At 39.2% G+C, this 22,022-nt stretch overlaps 1 protein-coding gene across 3 annotated transcripts in view; it reads right to left on the bottom strand.

Moving 5' to 3' along the window:
- Window positions 1-22,022, bottom strand: part of PRMT8 (protein arginine methyltransferase 8) — a 56,710-nt gene that overhangs the window by 15,620 nt on the left and 19,068 nt on the right. For 2 of the 3 annotated variants that reach the window (XM_021548872.3, XM_021548873.3), the window contains exons 3-5: window positions 10,002-10,187; window positions 6,662-6,817; window positions 1,686-1,749 (exon numbers count right to left, since the gene is read on the bottom strand). In XM_021548872.3, the coding sequence (XP_021404547.2) occupies window positions 1,686-1,749; window positions 6,662-6,817; window positions 10,002-10,187 (406 nt within the window). Of the gene's footprint in view, window positions 1-1,685; window positions 1,750-6,661; window positions 6,818-10,001; window positions 10,188-18,841; window positions 18,912-22,022 lie in introns of all 3 variants that reach the window. The other variant, XM_031505344.2, reaches the window with a different exon arrangement.

Here is a 22,022-nt window from a genome sequence, read left to right as displayed (position 1 = left end):
TGTGTCTGTTCTGGAAGCAGTGGGTTTTCCCTTGCTTCAGCCCCTTTTGCTGACTCTGCATTGCTCAAAACACTTGGGGGTGGAGTGGGTGGGAGAGGAAAATTTCCATGAGCAACAAGATCCTTTGGCTCAGTACCTGGCTGCACTAAAATAGAAGTGAATGTGGGTCAGTGTGGAGTGTGAAAGTGTAAATGTTGGTTCAGGTGTGCAGTTTGCAGACCAAACTTGCAGCCAGGCAGACTGCTGAACCTCGCCTGCCACGTCTCCTCCCAAAGGGACGGGGCTCTGCTTCTGCCTCCACACTTTCCCACTGACTTTCTCCTTGCTGAAACAGGAGGAAAAAGCAGAGATAAAAACCTTCTGCACCTTCTGGAGAACACTGGAACCTTCTAATTTATTCTGACAATGGTCCCTTCACACACAGTTCCTGCTGCTGGAAATCCAAACACGAATTGATTTGCGGCGCGCTATTTGCGTCTCTCGCAAATGAAAGCCGTTCTGGGAACACACAGCCTCTGCATCCAAGGTTCAGGACAACCACAGAGGTCACACCTCACTACTTTAGTGCCTTATCCCTACTGTGGGAAGAGTATTTTCTGTCCCTTTGCTTCCTTCTTTTCCTGAGCCAAGAGTTGCATATGCTGGCTGGCCCCTTGTGTCCCACATCGCTGCTGTTTCACACCACAACACTTGAATGCCCGTGATGTACAATAAATATTCCTCCCAGAGAGCTCAGGGTTAGTCACAAACTGCCAGTGACAGCAACAAAAATTAGAGCAGATCTGAACCAGAACACAAACCCATTCCTGCACATGTGCAGGCAGAGCATCAGCACAGACACAGCCAAAAGTGGGGGCACTTGGTACAGCCCAGCCATGACCTGCTCTGCAGTAAAGGCAAGCTCTTCACAAAAAAAACCACTTTTAAACAGGAGCTGTCTCACGGTCTCAGTTAAAAAAAGACTGATTTTTTAGATTGTTACAAAGATATCTTGAGTGCTGTGGTTTGGAGGAGGATTGAAGGCATGAAATAGAACTTGTTGGGGATTATTCTGTGCTAAGGGTTTTCAGTAGCTTGGGGTTACTTCTAGGCTTTTGTTGGGGTTTTTTTGTGGTTTTTTTTTTTTTTTTCTTCAATTTAGAGTTTCCATGTACTTGGAAATTTCATCAGCTTTCTTTTTAATCAAAAAAGAAGTTTTATATATTTTTATTTTATGATTCGAACATTTTCATTTGTGTGTGTGTTTTGATAAGGTTTTGAAAAAAGTATTTTCTTAAAGTGGGGAGTCAGAAAATGTAGTGAAAAATTTTTGCTTTAAACCTTGTTTCAGTTTGGATGTCAGTATGTATGTGCGTTTGTATTTCTCTTCTGTTTAAGAGAGAAGGTGGAATTCTAATGGCAGAATTTGATAAGTTCAGTTCTAATAAAGGGTCTTCCTTCTGCTTTGCTAAACCAAACTTCCCATTGATCAGTTCTATTTCCCTTTTTTGTCTCTGATAAATACAGAAGTGACAGTAATTCCTGTGAGGAATTGTTGTAGTGCCTAGAAAGAGGTGTTTAGTTTTGCATTTACATGAGTAAATTCTGAAGAACTACCATTTACATGTAAAACACAACATAAATTAACCAGAAAAAGCAAAATTGTTATCTTCTTTTTTTCCTGAAAAAAATAATATATGTCTTACTGTTGTCCAAGTGGTTGGCCTTGATAATTTTTTCTGAGTAGTCAGATATACTTGAGCATTCAATCTAGGAAAAAAAGAAAAAAAAAAAAAAGAAAAGCAAGATAAAGAGCAATTTATCTGTTATAGGGATCAGCAATGTGAATGAAAACTATTCACTGAAGGCAGCAAAGACTCTACAAAGCATGTAACCATTGACAAAGAGTAAATCAAACCTGTGGGAAGGATCATAATTAATGATACTTTAATATTTAAATTGTAGTCTGTGTCTGAGTTAAAGTGGCTCCTGTGGAAAAGATTGCTTTCAAAATTATTGAAATGTGAAAAAAGAAGAGGTTCTACCTGCAAAATGTACATTATTAACTATATTTATTCCTGATACTTTAGAATATTGCCTCCTCCCCCACAAAAATCTGCTGAATTGAATGAATTAGGATGATGCTACATTTCCATATATATTTTAAAACAAAATACATTCAAACTTTGTGAATAATAGTAAAATTCAAATATGCTAATACTGGTCTATGCCAGAAGCAGTTGTTTTCTATGTGAAAAATCTGTATTCTTTAGAAAAGCTGCTATTCCAAAAGAATGCAGTAATTTAACATATAAGAAAGGACTGAAATTTTTCATTTAAAAGAACATCCAGATATACCTGGCTTTTTCTCTGACCAGTTCTGTGTTTTTTCTAGGAAAATAGTTACAGAATGCATCCTTTAGAATTGCCCTTATACTTGGTAAAATCTGTGTACTAACATAAAAGCAAGTTTGCAATGATGTTTAATATCTTTCAGAGAAAAACTACATTCCATGAATCTCTCTGGGTTTTGTGCCCCTTGAAAATCATGAGAGCCAAAGTTGCTTGTAGTCACTGAATCAGTTCTTAATTTACCTCTTCCAAATTTGGCATTAAATAGACGATACTACTTTGCATAATCCTTGTCTCCCTAATTCCCCTGTGGGAATGTCAAATAGAACTATATTATCTCTAATGAAGTGGTTTATATATCCAATGAATCCCATTTAATCTCTAAAAGCTAAATTGTGCTTGACCTCTGTGACAGCACTCACAGATGGCAGGACAGCAGATACAAGGACACACAAATCCTTTACTCTTTTTATATTGTGAATGAAACACGTAATAGCAGGCATAATATTAACCCCAGCCCCCATGGGAGCACATTGATTCTGCTTAGTTTGCCTGTGGATGTAAACCATTCCTAAAATATCTGGCTCAATGGCCTGAGCATAAATCAAAACTGGCTTGTGGAAAGGAACACCTGAGTGGCAGTCCAGGGAGTTCAAGGAAGAAATCCTTTGGGGTGAGGGCTGTGCTTTTGCTCCATCCAGGTTCTTCCCTCACTGTAAACCATATAGACTGTATGCCCTGTCTGTAGTTACTGCCATTATACTCATTTTCCCTGTCTGGTATTTTCAATTCCATTGCCCATTTTGGATGGTTTTTAAATAAAGCAGGCGTAGGTAGGTGTTTGGAGGTTGCTTTCCAAACGTTCTAAAGAACAAGGTACAAAGAAATAAGAAGTTCTTTCTCATGAATGACAACAAGTTTCCAGAAATCTGCTTCAGATGCAAAGAGGCAAAAGAATAAAATCCCCAACATTTAAATATTTCATTAAGGACTACATATTTCAGAAAAAAAAACTTGCTTTAGGGTGGCTAAAGCTGTGCATCTGCATTTTGACTTGGACTCTATACTGTGGTGTAATTTTATTTTAAAAAGCAACTCATTTCAGAAAAAAAGAAAACTGAATTCTGCAGGTGAAGAAATAGAAGGAAAATTGATGTTGTCAGATTTTTCTTCCTCAGTTTTCTTTCAAGCGAGTGATTTGCTCAAATCTGTCCTATTTTGCAAAGCATTTGGATTTTATGAAAAGCACATGTTCCAATAAAATAAGTCTGTACCTGAGTTTATAATCACAGAATTGTAGGATGGCTTGAGCTTGAAAAGGGCTTCAAAGGATTGCCCTGATTCAAGTGAAGGATCCTGTTCTTGGCCATGCTGAAAATCACAAGGTTGACACAGACCCACTCCTCAAGCCTGACAAGATTCCTTGTTGTGGCCTATTTTCCCTCAAGTATACCAGCTGCACAAAGCAGTTTTGTGTCATCTGCAAACTTGCTGAGGGTGGAGTCAATCCCACTATCCATTCTCCTAAATGAAGATCTTAAATAGCAGTGGTCCCAGCATGGACCCTTGAATTGCTTCAGCTGTATCTGGTTCTGTGTGTGTATATTCACCTCTGCTTTCATTTTACTTTTCAGTCTTCAATCTACTGCTGCAAATGTCTCCTCATTTACTGTGGTCTCCTCCTGAAACAGTCACAAGGTCTCCAGATTTCCCCTGGGCTGTGTCCTCATCACCACCTTTTTATACAAAGCAGCTGACATCTGACATCAGCCTTCATTTTGTCTGTCTGTTTAACTCCTTCTTCCCTGCACTGTCTTGTTTGTCTGAAAATACCATGGAATTCAGATAGTTCTACTGCAGTGACTGTCTTGAATTTTGTATGACTAAATGTAGCAGATGAACCAAGGCTTCAAGGGATATTTTATGTATTTTTGTGTCCCTCACTGACCCCTCCCAAGCACCAAGAGCTATGTGTCAATTCTATCTCTACGTTTCTTACTGTTAGATGAACATCAGTGCATGGCACATTGGTACCCTCCCAATGGGTTAGGGCTCAGAGCAGGTGAAGAAAGAAGAGAAAAAGGAGAGGGATGGTTCTGTTCAGGTTGTAGGAGAGATCCCCCCACAATCCAATAGCAATCTAAAAGTATCCTAAAAGGGCTTGCAAGGAAAGTAAACTCTTTTCTGAAATGCACAGGGACAAGAAAGAAGTCAGTAATCACAACTTGTGGCAAGGGAAATTCCTGTTGATTGTAGGCCTGGAATAGGTGCTGAGAGAGTATTTAGAATCCCTATACTTGGAAATTTTCCAAATTGGACTGGACATATTCTTGGCCAACTTGATACAGCTTTAAGTTAATGATTCTATGATTTACATCTCTTGAAGACCCTGAGATAATTCTAGTTGTTGGCTTAGGTAGTGGCAAGGAATAAGTTCCAACAGTAAGTAAGAAGGGAGAAGAAGAATCAGACAGAGTAGTGGATGAATTTGAACCCAAAGAGAGAAAGTGTGAGTAAGAGGAGAGTGAATTCTGTAGTCAAAAAACCAACACTCTGCATTTGTCAACAGTTCCCACATCATGCTATTTGAAAAATCACATTTAGCTGTAGAGAAGAAACTGGAACATTGCAGCTCTGTGAAATAACTCATGGCAAATGTTTGCTTTTTAAATGGAACACTTACAGTTTCCAATGGCAAATATGACCATAAATTCTCAAATTGACTATAAGATTGCCACTGCTAGGTTTGAAATGGCTGCTTGTCCAACACAAATCCACTCTGCAGCTTGCTGTGTACAGGGTTCACGGTGAGACAGCTCATCTGACAAGAAAGTTGAAATTATTTGGCTGTAGCAGAAGAGTTTCACACCTAAGGGAGTTCCTCTGAGAGTTAAGTTCCATGGATAGCACACCCACCAGCTTCAGTGATGAACAGTCCATCAGCGAGCTGGCACTGGTGTGTCACTGAGCTTTATAAAGTCCTGAGGTAAAGTCTGAGCTCTAAAGAAGTCCAAAGGGGAAAAAAATAAGAACCAAAACCCAAACATAAAAACCCCTCACAACAACAAATGTGGGAAAGTATTTTTCTTTTACTTGGTGAATTTTCTGCCAGTGAGCTGGCTCACTGTAGAATCAGATAAGCACCAGTTCCATCACAAGGGAGGGAGGGAGACCATATGGCCAGGGATCTGAGAGATGGGAAGGTGGGATCACATCACCATCATTTTGTATATGCTTATACTTCTAGAGCACTGCAACATCTTTGCATGAGACCTGCATTTCTGCATCACAGAAAGCTGCTGGTTTATCCTCTCTGAGGCTTTGAGGTAATAAATCATATTAGTAAGTAATACTTGCTTTACAAGAAAATACATTCCAGCTGCCTATCTTGAGCTTAAACTCCAAAACTTTTTCCAGCACCTTTTGATTTCAGCTATCTAGAGTTCCACACTCTAGTCTGATATTCAAATGAGGTACTCAGAAGTTACACTGGATTTGAAAATATAAGCCTGAGAATGGAAATGGCATTTCATGTATCATTACCAGTGATAAAGACACACAGTTGGGGTACTTAGTGACATCAGTGTCTTCAAATGCACAGATGTACCCAATTAAGTTTTAGTAAACAATTTTGTTGAAGTACACTGAGAAATGGGATCTATTTCCCCTTTTCTATGTTGCATTGTGTCTTCAGGGCAAACAGAAGTCCAAAGCAAAAAGAAACTGCATTTGTCATTTTAGAGTCAGTACAAATAAGTTTGAATATACTTAGTAAGCAAATCTATGTTCTCCGTAATGACTTCTCTGCAGAGAACAGCATATTCATGCTCTTAAAGTTCAATGTATTTAAGGTAATAATTTCCTTCTGCCTCTGAAAAGTGTTATTGTTGGCACAGAAAACATGCACATGCTTTCTTGTACAATTTGCTGAGTTGTAATATGCAGGGAAAAGTGTATTAAGGAAATGTGTTTCCAAGACTACAAAGTTGCAGACCCTGAAAATTTAAAAAGCAAGATAGTTCCCTTAACCCCTCTGAGTAGGAGTGAGTCTCTTTAACATTTTTTTTCAGCCAAGAAGAAATGTGAATATGTACCAGAACACCAGAGGTTCCACATTTGAAAAGGTATTTACATCCCCATTTGGAAAAGGTGCAGTAGTGCAAGTCACAGAATACAACAGAACTGCACTGAAGTCACCATAAACCAAGACACAGATGAGCTTGGAGAGTAGAATTTCGAACCAAGACATGTAAGAAAAGGTAAATCACGAAGCCAAATTGTCAGGCAAAATGCACAAACAAATTCAAAATGTGAGATAAAGTCTTCTTACCCCATATACCTTCTTGGCTCCTGCCTTTGCAGCAAACATGGAGAGGATTCCCGTGCCACTTCCAACATCGAGGACAATCTTATCTTTAAAAACATGTTTATTGTGATACATTGAGTTTCTATAAGTTAATGTGCGCACTTCATCTTTTAACATTTCCTGTGATGAAAATAAAAGGATTGTGTCACTATTTGAAATGCTTATATGCATTCCACACTGCTGCTGAATGCATTCCCTTGCTGTCATTTAAGCATTATTAACACACAACATGAAGGGTTTCTCAACTACTTTGGGGTGCACACATCAAAGCAACTGTAAAACACCAACTACTTAGAGCTGAATTATTAAGAAGCAGCATGATGTCCCTTGTATAATTTTATTCTGCTATTACTTCACTGTTACGATCAACAAGCAGAATGTAATCTAACCACAGCACTGCTCTGGGAATAGACAGAAGCCATACAGAATCCAAACATTCCTTTACTCCTAGGTCATGCACAGCCCAGAGCCTCAGTGGAGGGACCTTCTGAGGTTCCTCTTTGAACAGACAAGAAATTCCAGAAGACATTATACAACAGCAGGCTTGACAGCCTTGCCCATGTGAGGCAGAAGCCCATAGCAGAGCTTAGAAATCCTGTATTGTAAGGTCCTCCCTCACTGCTCTTTCCACTTATTTATCTGATCAATTTCCAGAAGATATTAATGTATCATCTAGACTACTATCCCACTAGTTTGAGTTGCCATTTTTAGGTGCTGATTTTTGATGCACTGATAGCAGCAGTGCATGCATATAATTCCATTGATACCTTGCTTTCTCTTGTACATCCATCAGTCAAATTATATCAATGAAAAGGACCCAGCTCAAGACCCAGGTGCCACTTTTAAGAGAAGTGTAGACCATTCAACACAGACTTTAGTTTTCTGAAAATGCTTCTGTTATGTCAGGAAGGCTGAAGGTTTGCTTATGCTATTGCCTAATTTCATAGTTTGAACAAGTAGACAAATGAGTTTTTCAGTTTCAGGATGAAAAGGACCTGTTCACTGCCCAGAAGTCTGAGGCAATCATGAACTGGATTGTTGCACATACCAGCTGCTTACTTGCCTGTCTTGGCAGGACACTGTGTGCTCAGTAACTGCAGATGAATAAAAGACAAATTTTATTATAAATCATGGTTTGGTACCAGGCAAAGAGCAGTCCATCACCACTGGAAAGGTGTACGTACACCCTCGTGGAAACTGCTTCCACACATATTAAGAACAAGAAGGTGACTGGGAGTGTTCAGCATGGATTTGGAGATGACTGAGCATTTCGTATCTTTCTATGGTGAAATAATGAGCTTTGTGGATGAGGGAAGGGGAATGAGGAAGAGGAATGTTTTTTATCTTGATTTTTTGACAAAATTTTCACCATTTTTCCCATAACATCCTCATTGAAAAATCGATGAACTATGGACTGCATAAATGTTCAGTGCAGTGGTCTGAGAACTGACTGAACTGCTGCTCCAAAAATGTTGTAATGAGCGGCACAAAGTCCATCTGGAGGCCAGTCACTAGTAGTATTTTCCCAGGTGTCAATACTGATGCCTTTTGGCCTATTTTTCAGGTGGATTCATGTCTTCCTAGCAGACCTCAATCCTCAAAGAGGGCCTCATAGTTATAAAAACCAAAAAACTTATCAATTGTGGACCTGTGGTAACACTTCTCAAGTCCTTGTTTGTGCTGTTGAAATTGAGGAAAAATCCACCTGGCACACCTTGCTGTTGATCATTGTTCTGAGAGCTGCCCAGTGACACTTTCTATGCTCCAGGTCCCACTGATGCTCATGTAGAACAGCAGAAGGCTCTAAGGGCTGCTCTAAGGGATGGACAAATGTCAACAGCCTCTCCACAGCATCCCAGAACCTAATGCCTTGGCAGAAGGTCTTGTCAGCAGATGGGAGGCTCTGTACCCTGCAGGTGAGAGCCTTTGCAGCTCTCACTTGTCACCTGCTCCCAGTGCTTCTGCCTGGCTCAGAGCCCACTGGTTCTGGAGGTTTTTTGGACAGAACTTCCTGTCCCTCAGCTACAATGAAGACACTGACCCTATTCCGTAGCCAGAGATCTGCAGGTGGATCAAGAGACTCCCTCCTGTTCCCAGCAAGCACAAATCTCCAGCCTTCACTATCAGCAGAGTCCCCACTTCCAAACCTGGTAAGTACAGACTCTTACTGTCTCTCTTTTCACTGTGGTTGGGGTTTTAGGCTCTTGTACCTTCATGCTCTCAGACAAGATCCAGTCAGTCTCTTCCTCATGCCCCTGATGCTTCAAAGTCTGCCAGCCTCCTCTATCAGCTCCTTTACTTGTTGACACTGATTTTTACAGTGCACACCTCCTGCAGGCAAGGAGGAAACTTCACATCTTCAGCAAGAAGCTCTTTGCAGTCCCTGAGACCTACAGGGCTGCATCCTTCCACTAGGAGCTCCATTTGATTTATGTTCTCTGATGTGTCTTCAAAATTTCTCCTAGGTCTCCTCCCCACTCAATTGTTTCTCTATCTTCTCCCATTCTTGGACTGAATTTCTGAATGCTACAATGGCAAGATGTTACTGGCAGATAGAAATCATTTATGTTTACACCCCACAAACAATTACTAGAGTAGTAGAAATTTATATTGTTTATTATACTGTTTGTGAGGAGTCCACTTAGTCATTTCACATTTGTTTTTTTGCATCCTGCTCTTAAAGATCTCATCCTCTTCCATCACAAAAATATCAGCAGGGCAAGGTATCAGTGACTCCTTTAGAACTTGTCTACAGTTAACATTTTGATAGTAAATGGTCCATCAAGTATTTCAAATTTTTTCCAGGAGTGTATTTAATGGAGGTGATTTGGCTTAATGCTCCCATCAATGCAGCCTGTGCATTTAGAAGTTACATGCAAGAGTTGAGAAACTCTTTGGCTTCTCATGTCAGCTGAGCAGCTGTTCTGCTGATGTCTGTGCTCAAACACGCAACAGAACAAAATCCCCAATTTGGCAATAAGGGGCTGCCCATGGTTGTGTCTGGGCTTGATTTGCAGCCCTCATAAATGCACTGCATTGGTGCACTTGTGAAATTCACCTCTGCACGGACAGCTACAATAAGAATCTAAGTGGGACTGAGGTTTTGAGTGCAAGTCTCTAGAGAAGTGGGTGATACCTTTGGCACTTAACCAGACTACACAGTGGTCTGAGGAAAGGCAGAGGAATATAATAATGAGCAAATGGGATACAGATAAGGAAGTAAAAAAAATAAGAGAAATAATGGGAATTATTATTATTATATTGTTAGTTATTTAACAATCACTGAAACAAAAATAAATGTTACCTCATGAATTCCAAAGTGAGCATAGGAGTCAAAGTAATAATCCCTGGATGTCATCTCTTCTGGATTGATGAGCTTTGCCATCTTGCCTCGGCCCGGGCAGCTTGGTTGCAATGGAACATGGATGACAGACTGAACTGGCTTTGGAACAACAGTAGGCTGAGGAGGCTGGGATGGAATGGTGCAAACCTAGGAGAACATGGAATATTGTTAAGAGGCATCATTAAAAGAAAATATTTCTCCCTGTGTCTAGCATAGTGGTATTATTGTTAGAACTATTGTTGTAACTATCCAGCAGATAACAAATCCAAAGACACCTGGTGTATCATAAGTGAAATTTAGGCTGCCTTCTGTTCCTGGATCTTTAACTTATTTGACGTCTTGTAATATTTCCTTAATGGATTTTTTCCTTAATGTTTCTCTGCAGATAACTAAATTAGTGCAGAGTAATGGTAAATTATGGGTGTTGGCTGATAACCTATTGACACAAAGCAGTAAAGTGCTACTTTTTCTCCATTAATGTCCTATTCTGTCAAACTGCCACAGCTTTGTGAGAGTCAGGTTGCAATAAATAAATAGTTCCCCTGAACAGAAGAGCTCACAAAAAAAGGATTCCACACACAGTGTTGCCAACAAGGGCAGTATTCACAATCAATTCTTAATTATCAGGTAAGGTACCTGTCTATATTGATGAGCTAGGTCTGAGAAGGCTCACAATATCTGAAAGTCCCTGATGCTATCTGAAAGTCTCTCAGCATATCCAGGAAGCACTGTAGGGAGCTGTGTGGCATATTTGGTCCCTTCATGTCGTTGGGAGATGCAGGAGTTAGGTGTTTCCAGCACACCATGGCCCCCAGCACTTAATTTTTAATTGCGTCCTGCATCTCCAACACCAGCATTTTGATAAACACAGAATTCTCACACCCCCTTGGTTCAGATTTGATACCTGTAGCACATAAGACAGAATGTTTTTCAAATATAAGCTAAAACAGACCCTGGTCTGGCCCATGTGTGTATCTACATTTTGAATTCCTAATATGTAGCAAAATGCTGAAAACTGGGACTGAGTAATATGCTACAGCTTCACCTAAGCACCTGCAAATTATGGGTCAACAGCTTCATATATTAAGGTCAATCCTACTTTAAATATATCATATCCTTTTGTACTTAAAAAAAATCTTTTTAAGACTCAATAGTTTCCCAGTGGGGACCAGAGTTGCCTGAGCCTCTCCTCACTACTTTCATAAAGTTCGTGCTGTCTTCTATAGCTTGGTACTGTGAGGTGTCAATCCCTTGTACTGTCTCTGAATAGCATCAATTAGCCTAGTTCAGTTTGCTTCAATTAAAAAAAAAAAAAAAGAAGAAGAAGAAAAAAGCCTCCACATTTTGTAGATTTCTATGTGTCATCTTTTGATGGCTTTTTTGGTCCATCTGTTAAAAAAGTAAATACCCTTGGTTTATGTTCCTGTAACATTTTTCATCTGCAAAGATACAGAAGTACTTTATTTATAAGTATTTTCTATTTCTTACACTTTTTACTTTGTCATCTCACTCTGTTCACCTCACATAGTTCACCTCCCATGCAGAATACTCTTGCTCCTAATTGGTGTTTGTATTTCTGTTTGGTCTAGTTTCAAAAATGTCCATCTGCAAGACATTGCTTCATTGCCTTTCCATTGCAAGCAGTAACACTGAAAACTTACTCTGTCAAAGTGGTTTTTTTTTAATATTAAACTCTTTTAAATATAAACCTACTTTTAACTACATACTTGAGGTTATATCTTAACTTTTTTCTCCATTGGCACGCACCCTATGAAATTTTTTCAGTTATCTTTTTCAGCAGTTCTTTCTGTATTTGTCTGTTGGATTACAAAGACTGAAACTGTAGGTGTTTGAAATTCTGTTTTATTATAATACGAAACCTGTAAGGTCCTACACTTTCCTCCTAAATCTTACCCTCTGCATCATTTTACAATCAAAATACATAAGTTTATATAAATTACAAAATAAAACAGTCACTGAATTCTGTTCCTGTCTTACGTAAGGATGTCTCCAGACACACGACAGTGCATCACAAGAAATTGCTCAAAAGATATGTAAGGGAGAGGTTATATCAGTTTGTGTAAATGAAATCAGGGGGCTTCTAGCATTTCTGCTGCTGTCAAACTACAAATTTAAATGTGGTTTACTGTACAACAGAGAGCATTTGCTACAGGAAAACAAGCTGGTCTTGAAGGCAAATCTCCCATCTGGATCTCAGGTAGTATCAATTCCGTTCCTGGCTGCATGGAAAGGTCCAGACAGGATTATGAGAACAAGGTTAGTCTCACTAAAGATACTGAATTAAATTAAACCTAACACTTAGGCTACGAAAGATCATTCAATTTCTTTCCTGTAAAAGAATTAACATCACTGTTTCCTGGTCTGCAACTGAATTCTGCTATGGCCAAGGGGTGGCAAGATAACTTTTATTAAGCTACTGAGACAGTATTGCACCTTTGACTTGCAGTACTTCTCAGATTTATCCAAACTACCTGAAGACTTATTGCTCTCTACTATGCATCTACATCTTTGCCAGGAAGAACATATCCCACCCAGCAGAAGAAGTAGAAGCCTATTAGTTCTGCTTCTCAGCTGTCTTAGTTTGCAGCCAAGCAGCCTGTGAAAAAACGTGTTGATGGTGATCGTTTAGCAACATTTGGCTCTGAATGCCAATAGGTCCATCCTGTACTGTGGTAGCACAGCCTCATGCAGCAGGGGCAGTAAAAAATTGTATAGGAGTGGTGATCTTCTCAGCCAGCAGCACTCTGTCACAGGGACCTTAAGCCAGCTGCCTCATTTCTGCTTTAGGCATTCTAACACAATGCAGACCTTCTGGATTCAAACAGTGTAAATTTTGCAGCACCTGTAATACCTCCTGCTGAAATTTCTGTGTGTAGCACTGTAATTCTGGAATTCCAAAATAGTATCACAATTATAAGAATTAATTTTGTGAGTGGGGCTCAGGAAATCCCTCTGTCTATAACTTGCCACATGAAAAATTTCACTTGAGAGCGACTTATGCCCTTATGCAACAAATATCTGGGGAAAACATAAACATAGTGGACAACTGCAGAATAAAGAATTGCAATGAAATCTATTATTTGTATCAGAAACAATAAAGTCTTTCAGTGTACGGCTCTGAGATTGTAAACTAGAAACAACTATGCTTTTAGGGATATGGTATAATTGCTTAGGGACAAAACATGCTTTAGAACAACAGCTATCAAGGAAAGACAACTTCCTATATTCTTCCCAGAAGTGAAAACAGCCCTTGATGTGATTTGCAAGCTTAGCATATATATATATAGCCTACATGAGGAACAACTCATCTTTTGAATAACACCTGAAAAGGCAAAGCATCTGAGCTGGGGCCAAAACTCACACCAGTGTAAAGAATCTAAAAAACTCTCTGCAGAACCCATGTATGGATTCTGGCCAGCTGCACACAATTCCAGAACACTGGCTTGCTGCTAATGCAGATGAAGTCTGAAAGAATGGAAGCAGCTGCTTCAGAATTCATTCTTCACAGTGCTAAACAAGCAGCCCTCCATTTTTCCATCTCCCATGTGGTACTGAAGGTGGAGATGGGGGTCTGAAGGATCTGAGAAACCATCTATCACCTCTTTGCGACTGAAATCCTACCTTTGTGTACCATTTCCACATTTAAATAAAATTAAATTAGAGAAACACTTTCTTACTTTTAAAAATCAAATAAAATTTATTTCCTCTTTCTTTGTGGACTGGGTTGGTGCACTGCAGGTGATCAAATGTACTAGCACAGGACTGGTTTCCTTAAAAGTTTTGAATTCTCACAAAAGACAAGATTCGTAAACCTCATTGTTTCTCAAAATCCTACAACTCAGCATCCTGATGTAGGTTTTTAAAACATATACAGGTACTTCAGTGGCACCTCTGTGTGACTTGGGCATAGGGTTGCCCATGCGAATCAATGGGTACTCTTGAAGTTCTTTGAAAACTGGACCTAATCCAACATGGACTGACAAGGCTGTCTGGGTGTGCAAAATACACAAAATACTCCCAAAATACAAAAGAAAACTGGGTATTCAAAAATCATGAGCTATTTTTGAAAATTTGAGCCTTTTAGATATATCCATCTGTCTACAGAGAGACAAGATGGTGAAATATGCACAATTCATTTTCTAAGAGGTTTGTGACAAAAGCTGTGGTGTGTAGAGTAAAAATAAACTTGAATTTCAATTCTCCTTTCTTGATATTACTATGGAGACATCAGGCTGGAGGTTAAAATTCCAATCCCTGCAAAACTGTTGTTCAAGCTGCAGTGTTTTATTGACAAAATCTTAGAAATTTATGGCATTTTTATGAAATTGAAGTAGTTAATTGTACCTTCTGCTGGAAAGTGCAGAACTTTTCCTTAAGAAACTAATTAAAAATTGAATTACAGTTTTAAATTATTCAATTTCAGCATCATCTCCCTTTTAAACAAGAGATTTTATAATATATAAATGTCGATTTTGCTTATTTTTTGGAGTCAAATAGCTTTTTATGTCAGAACTACTAGAATAGAATGTGCCTAACACCATTTTAATTGGTCTGAATTTAATAATCAAGACTTCTGGAGTGCAAGAGGTTATCAACTGATATGCAATCACCATAGTGATTCCAACAATACAGCTTCTTCCTGTTGCAGATATAAAAGCACAGCCAAATATAAGAGGTATTTTCTATCCTCCTGCCAAAATTTAGGCTTCAACAAAAATTTCTTGGCAGTCATCATGCAAGTTAAAGCCTTCTTTGACTCATTTATTGTGTATTAAAGTCTTTGTCTAAGGCTTATCTTAAGTGATCTTTGAATAGGGCAAATAATTGAATCCATTATCAGAGAAGTTTTAACCTGATTTTGTGAGGAAATGAAGCTCTTACAGTATCTTGCCTATGCCTCCTATTAATAATATTTGAGCTTGTCCAAGCCAGTCTGATTGGACAGAAGTGTGGAAGTATCAAATACAATTGTATTTTGGTACATCTCTTGAAAACCAGAAATTAGGTAGAAGGATAAGTTATTTGATGATCCACTGAAATTGAAGCAACTAGATTTCAGTTGTCATGCTTTCTACCTGCTCTAGGTCTATTAAGCCACCTGGCTGTTGTGCAGTGTGTAACCTCTGGACTGGATGAGCAGTAATGAAGGTGTACAAAGACCAGGCATTGCTCCGAACTAAATTAGGAGCTGGGGGCATAAAGAGCACATACTTGCAGGAAAACAGGCTTTTTTAGCTCTTCTACACATGGGAAAACCTTTCCATGCTGAGGATGGGAAGTTCACAAGGAATGCAAAATGGCAGGAAAGTAGGGAGTTCCAAGATTCAACTGCAGAGAGCTGTAGCTGTTTGGAAAAAAGGATATCTATCTATATCATCTATCTATATCTATATCTATATCTATATCTATATCTATATCTGTATCTATATCTATATCTATATTTATATCTATATCTAGATATATAGATATATAGATATATGACCTCTGAAGACCAGTAAATGACATTGATTTAGTGGAAGCTTTCCCTTGTCCAAAAATCAGTATGAAATTGCCAATTCTTCAGCAGCTATAAATCTACTTTCTGCTTGATGAAAGTCAGGCTCAGTCTGTTTTAAGTTGCGCTATGAATTCAATGCAAATGCAAATCTAAACTCTAAAACTGAATCGAGTCAGACAGACTCTGTAAGAAAACTGGGAGAGAAAAGTGATTCTTAAAATTGCTTGCTTTGAGGCTAACCCTTGTTCAGCCACTTCAAAGTGAGGCACTGCTCTGAACTTTCTACATGGATTTTTTTGGAATGCCAGATCAACCTGTCACAGACAAACCTGTCCATTTATTAGCAACAGGAATTCACTTTCCTTTATACAGACAAGCATAGCTTAGAGTGTACTACAGCTGATATAAAACCCCTAAGTAATGGTGATAGGAAAAATATTGTGAAAACACTTTTAGAATAAAGCCTCTGTCCAGAACAACTGAGACTGATCAGCTATGCAAGGAACTAGATTATACCTTAGATGTCCAAATCCTCATAAAGTCAAAAGAAAGGATACAAGCTGGTCATCAGTATGATAAAAGTGTGGTCAGCATACTTAGGCTGCAGCAGAAATAACACCAAGTAACAAAAAAGGAATGTAAAGACCACAATGTTTGCAAAGTTGTTACTTATTGTGCAGAAGCTAAAAATAAATTTAGATATGTAAATGCAACATAGGTGCTGTGATACCTTTATGGATCTGATCCAGGGTACTTCATACTGTCAGTTTTTGATGGGGACTGTCTCTTGGGTAAAGCCAGAATTTTCTTAGTGACAGGTCACAAAATAAGCAATCCAATTTCCACTTTCCAATATTCCTGGGTATGCAGGAGTAAAGGAGTTTAAGCACTGAAATGAATGGTCTGTGGGGTCTCCAACTGTGTAGATTGTAGAAGTTGGATGGAGACTATCCCATACCAGCTTTTAAAGCTATATTTTATCTGAGCAGGGTGCTGAACTAGATGGCCTTCAGAGGTCCTTTCCCCACATATTATTCTATGATATTAAGACATAGTTATAGTTGCACTGTGCATGAGATACAGGTGGCAAAGTTTATAAACCTGAGCCTAGTGCAAATTATGAGGTAGGTTATAAATTTTGGGATAGTTTTGTACACACAATAAGAACAGAACGTGCTTTCATGAGATTAAAGAATGCCCACTATGAGAAGATGAGGATGTCACTCAGGAATGAAAACCTTCTAAAGCTACCTTCTAAACCTTCTAAACTTTCTAGCTATGTTACAGAACAGAATTGAGATTACAGGAAATGAGTTGACAAAATTTAAGGACTGGAATGATATTAAGTATTTGTATTATTTATAAATGTATGAGCAGTTCTAGACCATTCTGTGTGCATGTAATTAAAATGCTATTCATCCAATCTGCTCTCATGACTGCTTAGTGCCATTGGGGATAAAAACCAGCAACAAGTTACAGATGTTGACATTTAATTGAACATTTGTTACTTTTCATAAAGGTGGAGATTTGGCAATGTATGTAGAGTAGAATGTCCCATGCAGGGCATGAAAATTTTAGTTCAGCACAGAACAAAAGGAAAATATGAGAGAAACGTGTTTGTGTTAACTGAAATTTATTCTTTGCGAAGCACCTTACGGAAGGATACCAAAGCATTACTTTAAAAGTGCTGAGAGGCACCTTTCTTTAGAAGAAGGTTTCATTTTGATTATATTTGGCATTTAGTAGCTTTAATGCCTATTATTATTTTAGATTTAATATCACAGCAATACCTTCTTGGTTTACAAGATCCCTGCTAGAAGGAACAGCTGGAGAAATGCCTTGTGTTTTCACCTGTACTCTGTGGTGCTGAGCAGATGGTCTGTCAGTAGACTCTGTTGTCCATCTGTTTGTTTGGAGCCCCTTGAGCCTCATTAGGAGTGAGGTAAGTTGCACAGTGAGGAGGTTCTCAAGTTCTGGCTGAAGCCTCAAACCCTCTTCTCTCACAGCCAGGGATTCACAGCTTCAGCTCAGTGGGGGATTGTGTTTTAGAAGCCTTGTCCTCTGGTGGATAATACCAAAAGCAAACTACAGTTGGCAGATGGCTAAATTCATTCTTCTTTTCATAGGGTAGAGACTAATCTAACTGCTATCAATAACCTAGAAATGGATCTCCATGTATAACCCTGCTGTTGCCTCCACATTCACAGCATATGGATTTGTTGTACTTTAATGGTCTCTGCCGCCTAAGTCAAGAATCTGAAAGGTGAAGATTTAAATAAAGGAGAACTACAGATAAATAAAGAAAGCTGTGATGATCTGTGGCTAGATATCCTGTGGTTTTCTTTCCATTTTTCACCGTAATCAGGAATAGAAGAGGTGGATATATTCAAACATACTGGTTATTTTGACACAAGATTGATACCTATAAGTAAATCTGGCAGGTTGAGAATCCAGGCTAGACCACCACGGCTAGGTGTTCCTGAGAGATGTTCCAGACTTCTCAGCTTTTTCCTAACTCAGTACCATATATCAAGGCTCCTAGGAAAAGCATGCTTTTAACAGAGCTCTTCTGATATAGTGCCTTGTAAGATGTATGAGCTTTTTGGTTGGTTTATGCTACAGCAGCCTTTCTCCTGTTCCAGAATCCAGCCTAAAAAGTTTACTCTGGACCACACAGCAGCACACCAACAGCTTCACAAAGTGAATATCTCTTGCAGGCTGAAGCTTCTGGACTTGCACAGATTTACAGCTATGTCTGACATGGTAACACTGCAAGTCCCTGCTTTCTGTGGATTCAAGGATTCATGAAAGGCAAATAAAACCAAATGATAAAAAAAACCCTTCCTACCTTCTCGTAATTTTAAGTCTCTTCTCTTGTGACTAAAGATGAGAATTTAATTTAATTTAATTTAATTTAATTTAATTTTTTATTCAGTTGGTAGAAGCTAACTTGGTAGTGAAAAACAGGAAGGTGCCCTAATGTGTGCTCCCAAGCCTATCAATGTTGACTGTGAAATTCCGATATCCTCACAGGAATTTAAAATTTAGAACTGAGGTCAACTGTGAGAGTTACAATTGTTATTGACAACCATATGTTACATCATTGGTTTCACTTCTATCAAAATTTGAAGAGCACCTAACACCTAAAATAGCCAGTAAAGGCCAGGGAGCACTTAAATTGACTGATCACCATGGAACACTTTTCCTCTTTGATTCAATTATCCAGAAAAAAAACAAGCAGTAGGTATAAACTATGTTGTATGTTCTCCTGGAACAGATTTACCTTCTGAGATGTCTGGATTTTGGGAGTTTTGACAGATCTCTTGCCTTTAAAGTGCTACATCCAAAATTGTCTGGAACAAAAGAAATCAAGATGCACAGATATAAGAAGGGGAAACAGCCTGTTGTTCTGACAGAACTATTAGAGGCTTATTTTTTGTGGTTGTTCAGAGGGAAGGTTTGAGGTAAGACTACTGCCAGTCTATTGTTGAAACTGGAAAGAGGAAAAGCTGATAACAGTATTTTCCATTTGAAGTAGGCTACAGCCTCTGGGAAATAAAGAGCTTTTCCAAGTTTAATGTCATTTTATTTCTGATTTGCCTTTCAGGGAATTACACAAGGGAAAGAAATATCTCTGCATTAATAAAATGCATCAGGTCTTCCAGATGATTTTAAAATATTGGTCCCAAAAGGGAGAAATCTAAAAATAAACCATATCACTTTCATTCCTGGGCATTCATTGCAGAGTCACCTCTATATTTGGTAGTGATAATTGTTAATGTTATATGCTTACTAATTGCACTGATACTGATATTTAATGTCCCACCTGGCCTGACTGGGCAAGCACTTCTGTGCCAACAAGTAGGACACAGCTGTGGGGTGCTGTTCAGGGACTGAACTCCCCAGTACCATTTCCAGACCCTTTCAGGTTTAGCATGGCAGAAAGAGAAGGCTGCAGAAGTGTCATATTGCTCGCACAGCACTGGCTTAAAACAGCAGTTGTGAAGCCCTTCCCTTCCCTGTGTATTCTGCAATACAAGTAGTCAAACTGCAGCAGCCTTGTCTCATTTTTTCAGACAGGATGGAAACACACCCAGTTTTATGTGTGCCTGAGAGAAGTCACCAAGACCTGTGAATCCAGCACCATTTCTAGGGTGGCTGGGTACTGTGAAGGAGTAGCTGGAACAAGGGTAAGTGGTTCTTCTTGTGTGCACATGAGTGAAGTTCAGGGTTGCTGGTGAGTCATGTTCCCTGCTGCTTGGGTAGATTTGGCACTATGCAATCATACAGAATGAAGAAATCATTCCATGCTATGTTTCCCTGGGAGTAGCTCAAAGCCTATATCATTATTTAGCAAGTCACGACTCAGCTCCTTTTCCTCCTGTAATGTGGGCCTCAGTCTTCTAGGGCTGACTTTGCACCAACTTGGACTAGTTGGAGGATCTAGGTTTCTCATTTCTCTGTCCTTCCTTCTGCATGCAACAGACAGGACTCATCAGCATTGCCTGAATACTTCCTTTTTACAGTACAACTCATGGTGTAAATTGTTTAAAATACTGCCCTTGTATTTCTCTGTGGAGTCCAACATTCAGTGTGCAAGGCTCTATAGGAGAAGTCTCCATAATGTGTGCTGGGTCACCCAGGTAAGCTGATATAACTGCATATGAATTCTGAATTACAGACAATTTATCATCATGGCTGTGAAACCATGAATGGTGCATAAGGATCTACAGTCAGAACATTAGGGGCCTGTTAACAGATGGAAATTAGTTCTATTTTAAGGATGGCTAGGCAAGTCAGCTCTTTCTGTGACAGGACAAAAAAAAAGGACAAGGTCATCTTCTCAGGCATGAAACCCTAGCAGTTGTTTTCACTTTGTGATCAGCTATAACGTGGGGAAGACATGCTCCTGTTATCTGGAGGCAGTACACAGAAATGTAAATGTGACTGAAGGTTTTTATTGATTTTCAAGTGAAGAGAGATATTCATGTGCCAGATTACTTTAGAACGCCTCGCATCACAAGGCGCAGCTTGTTGTAGAAATAGCAACAGAAGTTTTAGAAGCCTGCACTGAAAATATCAAAGTTGAATGCAGTGAAGAGGAAGAGTTTGTTGCAGATGATTGCATAAAGAGTTATGAAGATAGAAAGCCAGAGAAGTGTGAACTTTCCATTGTGATTTTCTTATTGGTTTTTACTATCATTGCTGATGCATAAGTGCCTGCCTTGCTGAACAAGCAAGGCAATGGAAATGAATGGAAAGGAAACAAAAAGGACTTGGTACTTTCAAGCTACTTCACATCACTCTGGCAAGTGCATGAAAATCTGCTGAGGAGAAGTCAAGGGGAGTTAGAGTCTCCATTATCAATGCTCACAGTACCTTTCTTGTAGGGAAAGCAGCTGTATCAGTGACTGGCCTCTTCCTCTCCCCAGCATAATTTCAACTGACTCTCTAGTGACAAAGAACAAGAACCAGAAAGTGCTAATCAACTATAAAACCAGTTATTTATAGGCCTTTTCTCAGTATCAGGCAGTAAGCTGAACTTCACATGAAAAAGTAGAGCTCCACTATTTTTAGAGGCTAATTATTAACAAAAATAACCAGAGTATTCTAACTGTACAAATTATTTTCTTAAATTAGCAGAAAATTTAATGGAAGTCCTCCTCTGCTTAGCAAATTTCTAAGGCACTGATCTCTGAAAGTCGCTTTGCAGCTGATATACCAGTCTTTTCTTCCCCTCACACTGAGTTTCAGCTGTATAGGGCATTCTAGCGGGAAGGACTGCTACATAGGAAGCTCTATAGGAAGTTCTTTAGGAAGACATTATATTCTGTAGGCTTTCTGAGCCTTAGTATGGAGGAGGAAAAATATCCAATTGACCTACTCCATGTCCTAGCCAAGCTTCTGATCTACACTCAGCATAATTTCAGATGTACTTCAGCTCTAGAGGAGGTCTCTGCCTAAGAAGTGTCCAGGTTTATTATTTCTTATAGCTCTGCAGGATAAGTGAGGACAGAAAGAAGAACAAGACTGAGAAATGGCAGTTCCTGAGCTGAAGTGCCAGAGAAAATCAGCACAGTGACTTACAGTTCAGTGCTGCTGCAGAGCTACCAGCAAACAAGCACCAACATTGAATAGAAGTCCCACATTTGTCACTTCCATTTGTCAACTGGCAAAAAATAACATTTCCCTGCACAGAGCAATGACACCCTGCCACTTCCTTTGGAGCTGCAGCTCACTGGATCTTAATATGTTATAGCACAGACTTTCTCTTCATCACCTGGCAGTGTTTTTGTCCTCTGTGTTGGTCTTAAGTCCATCTCACTGTGTGACCTTGAAGGAATCAGCCATTTCTTAGTGTGGGTTATCAGAATTTTGCATCTCTTTGTGACAGATGAAAACCCTAGAGGTGGAATGTGGCTCTCTGAATCAACACTTACGATGGCTCACTGAAGATAGGCAAG

Source organism: Lonchura striata, chromosome 2 (genome assembly GCF_046129695.1).
Source record: "Lonchura striata isolate bLonStr1 chromosome 2, bLonStr1.mat, whole genome shotgun sequence".
Classification (NCBI taxonomy): Eukaryota; Metazoa; Chordata; class Aves; order Passeriformes; family Estrildidae; genus Lonchura; species Lonchura striata.
The sequence above is the reverse complement of the archived record's forward strand: the minus strand, read 5'-3'. Positions and strand labels throughout refer to the sequence as shown.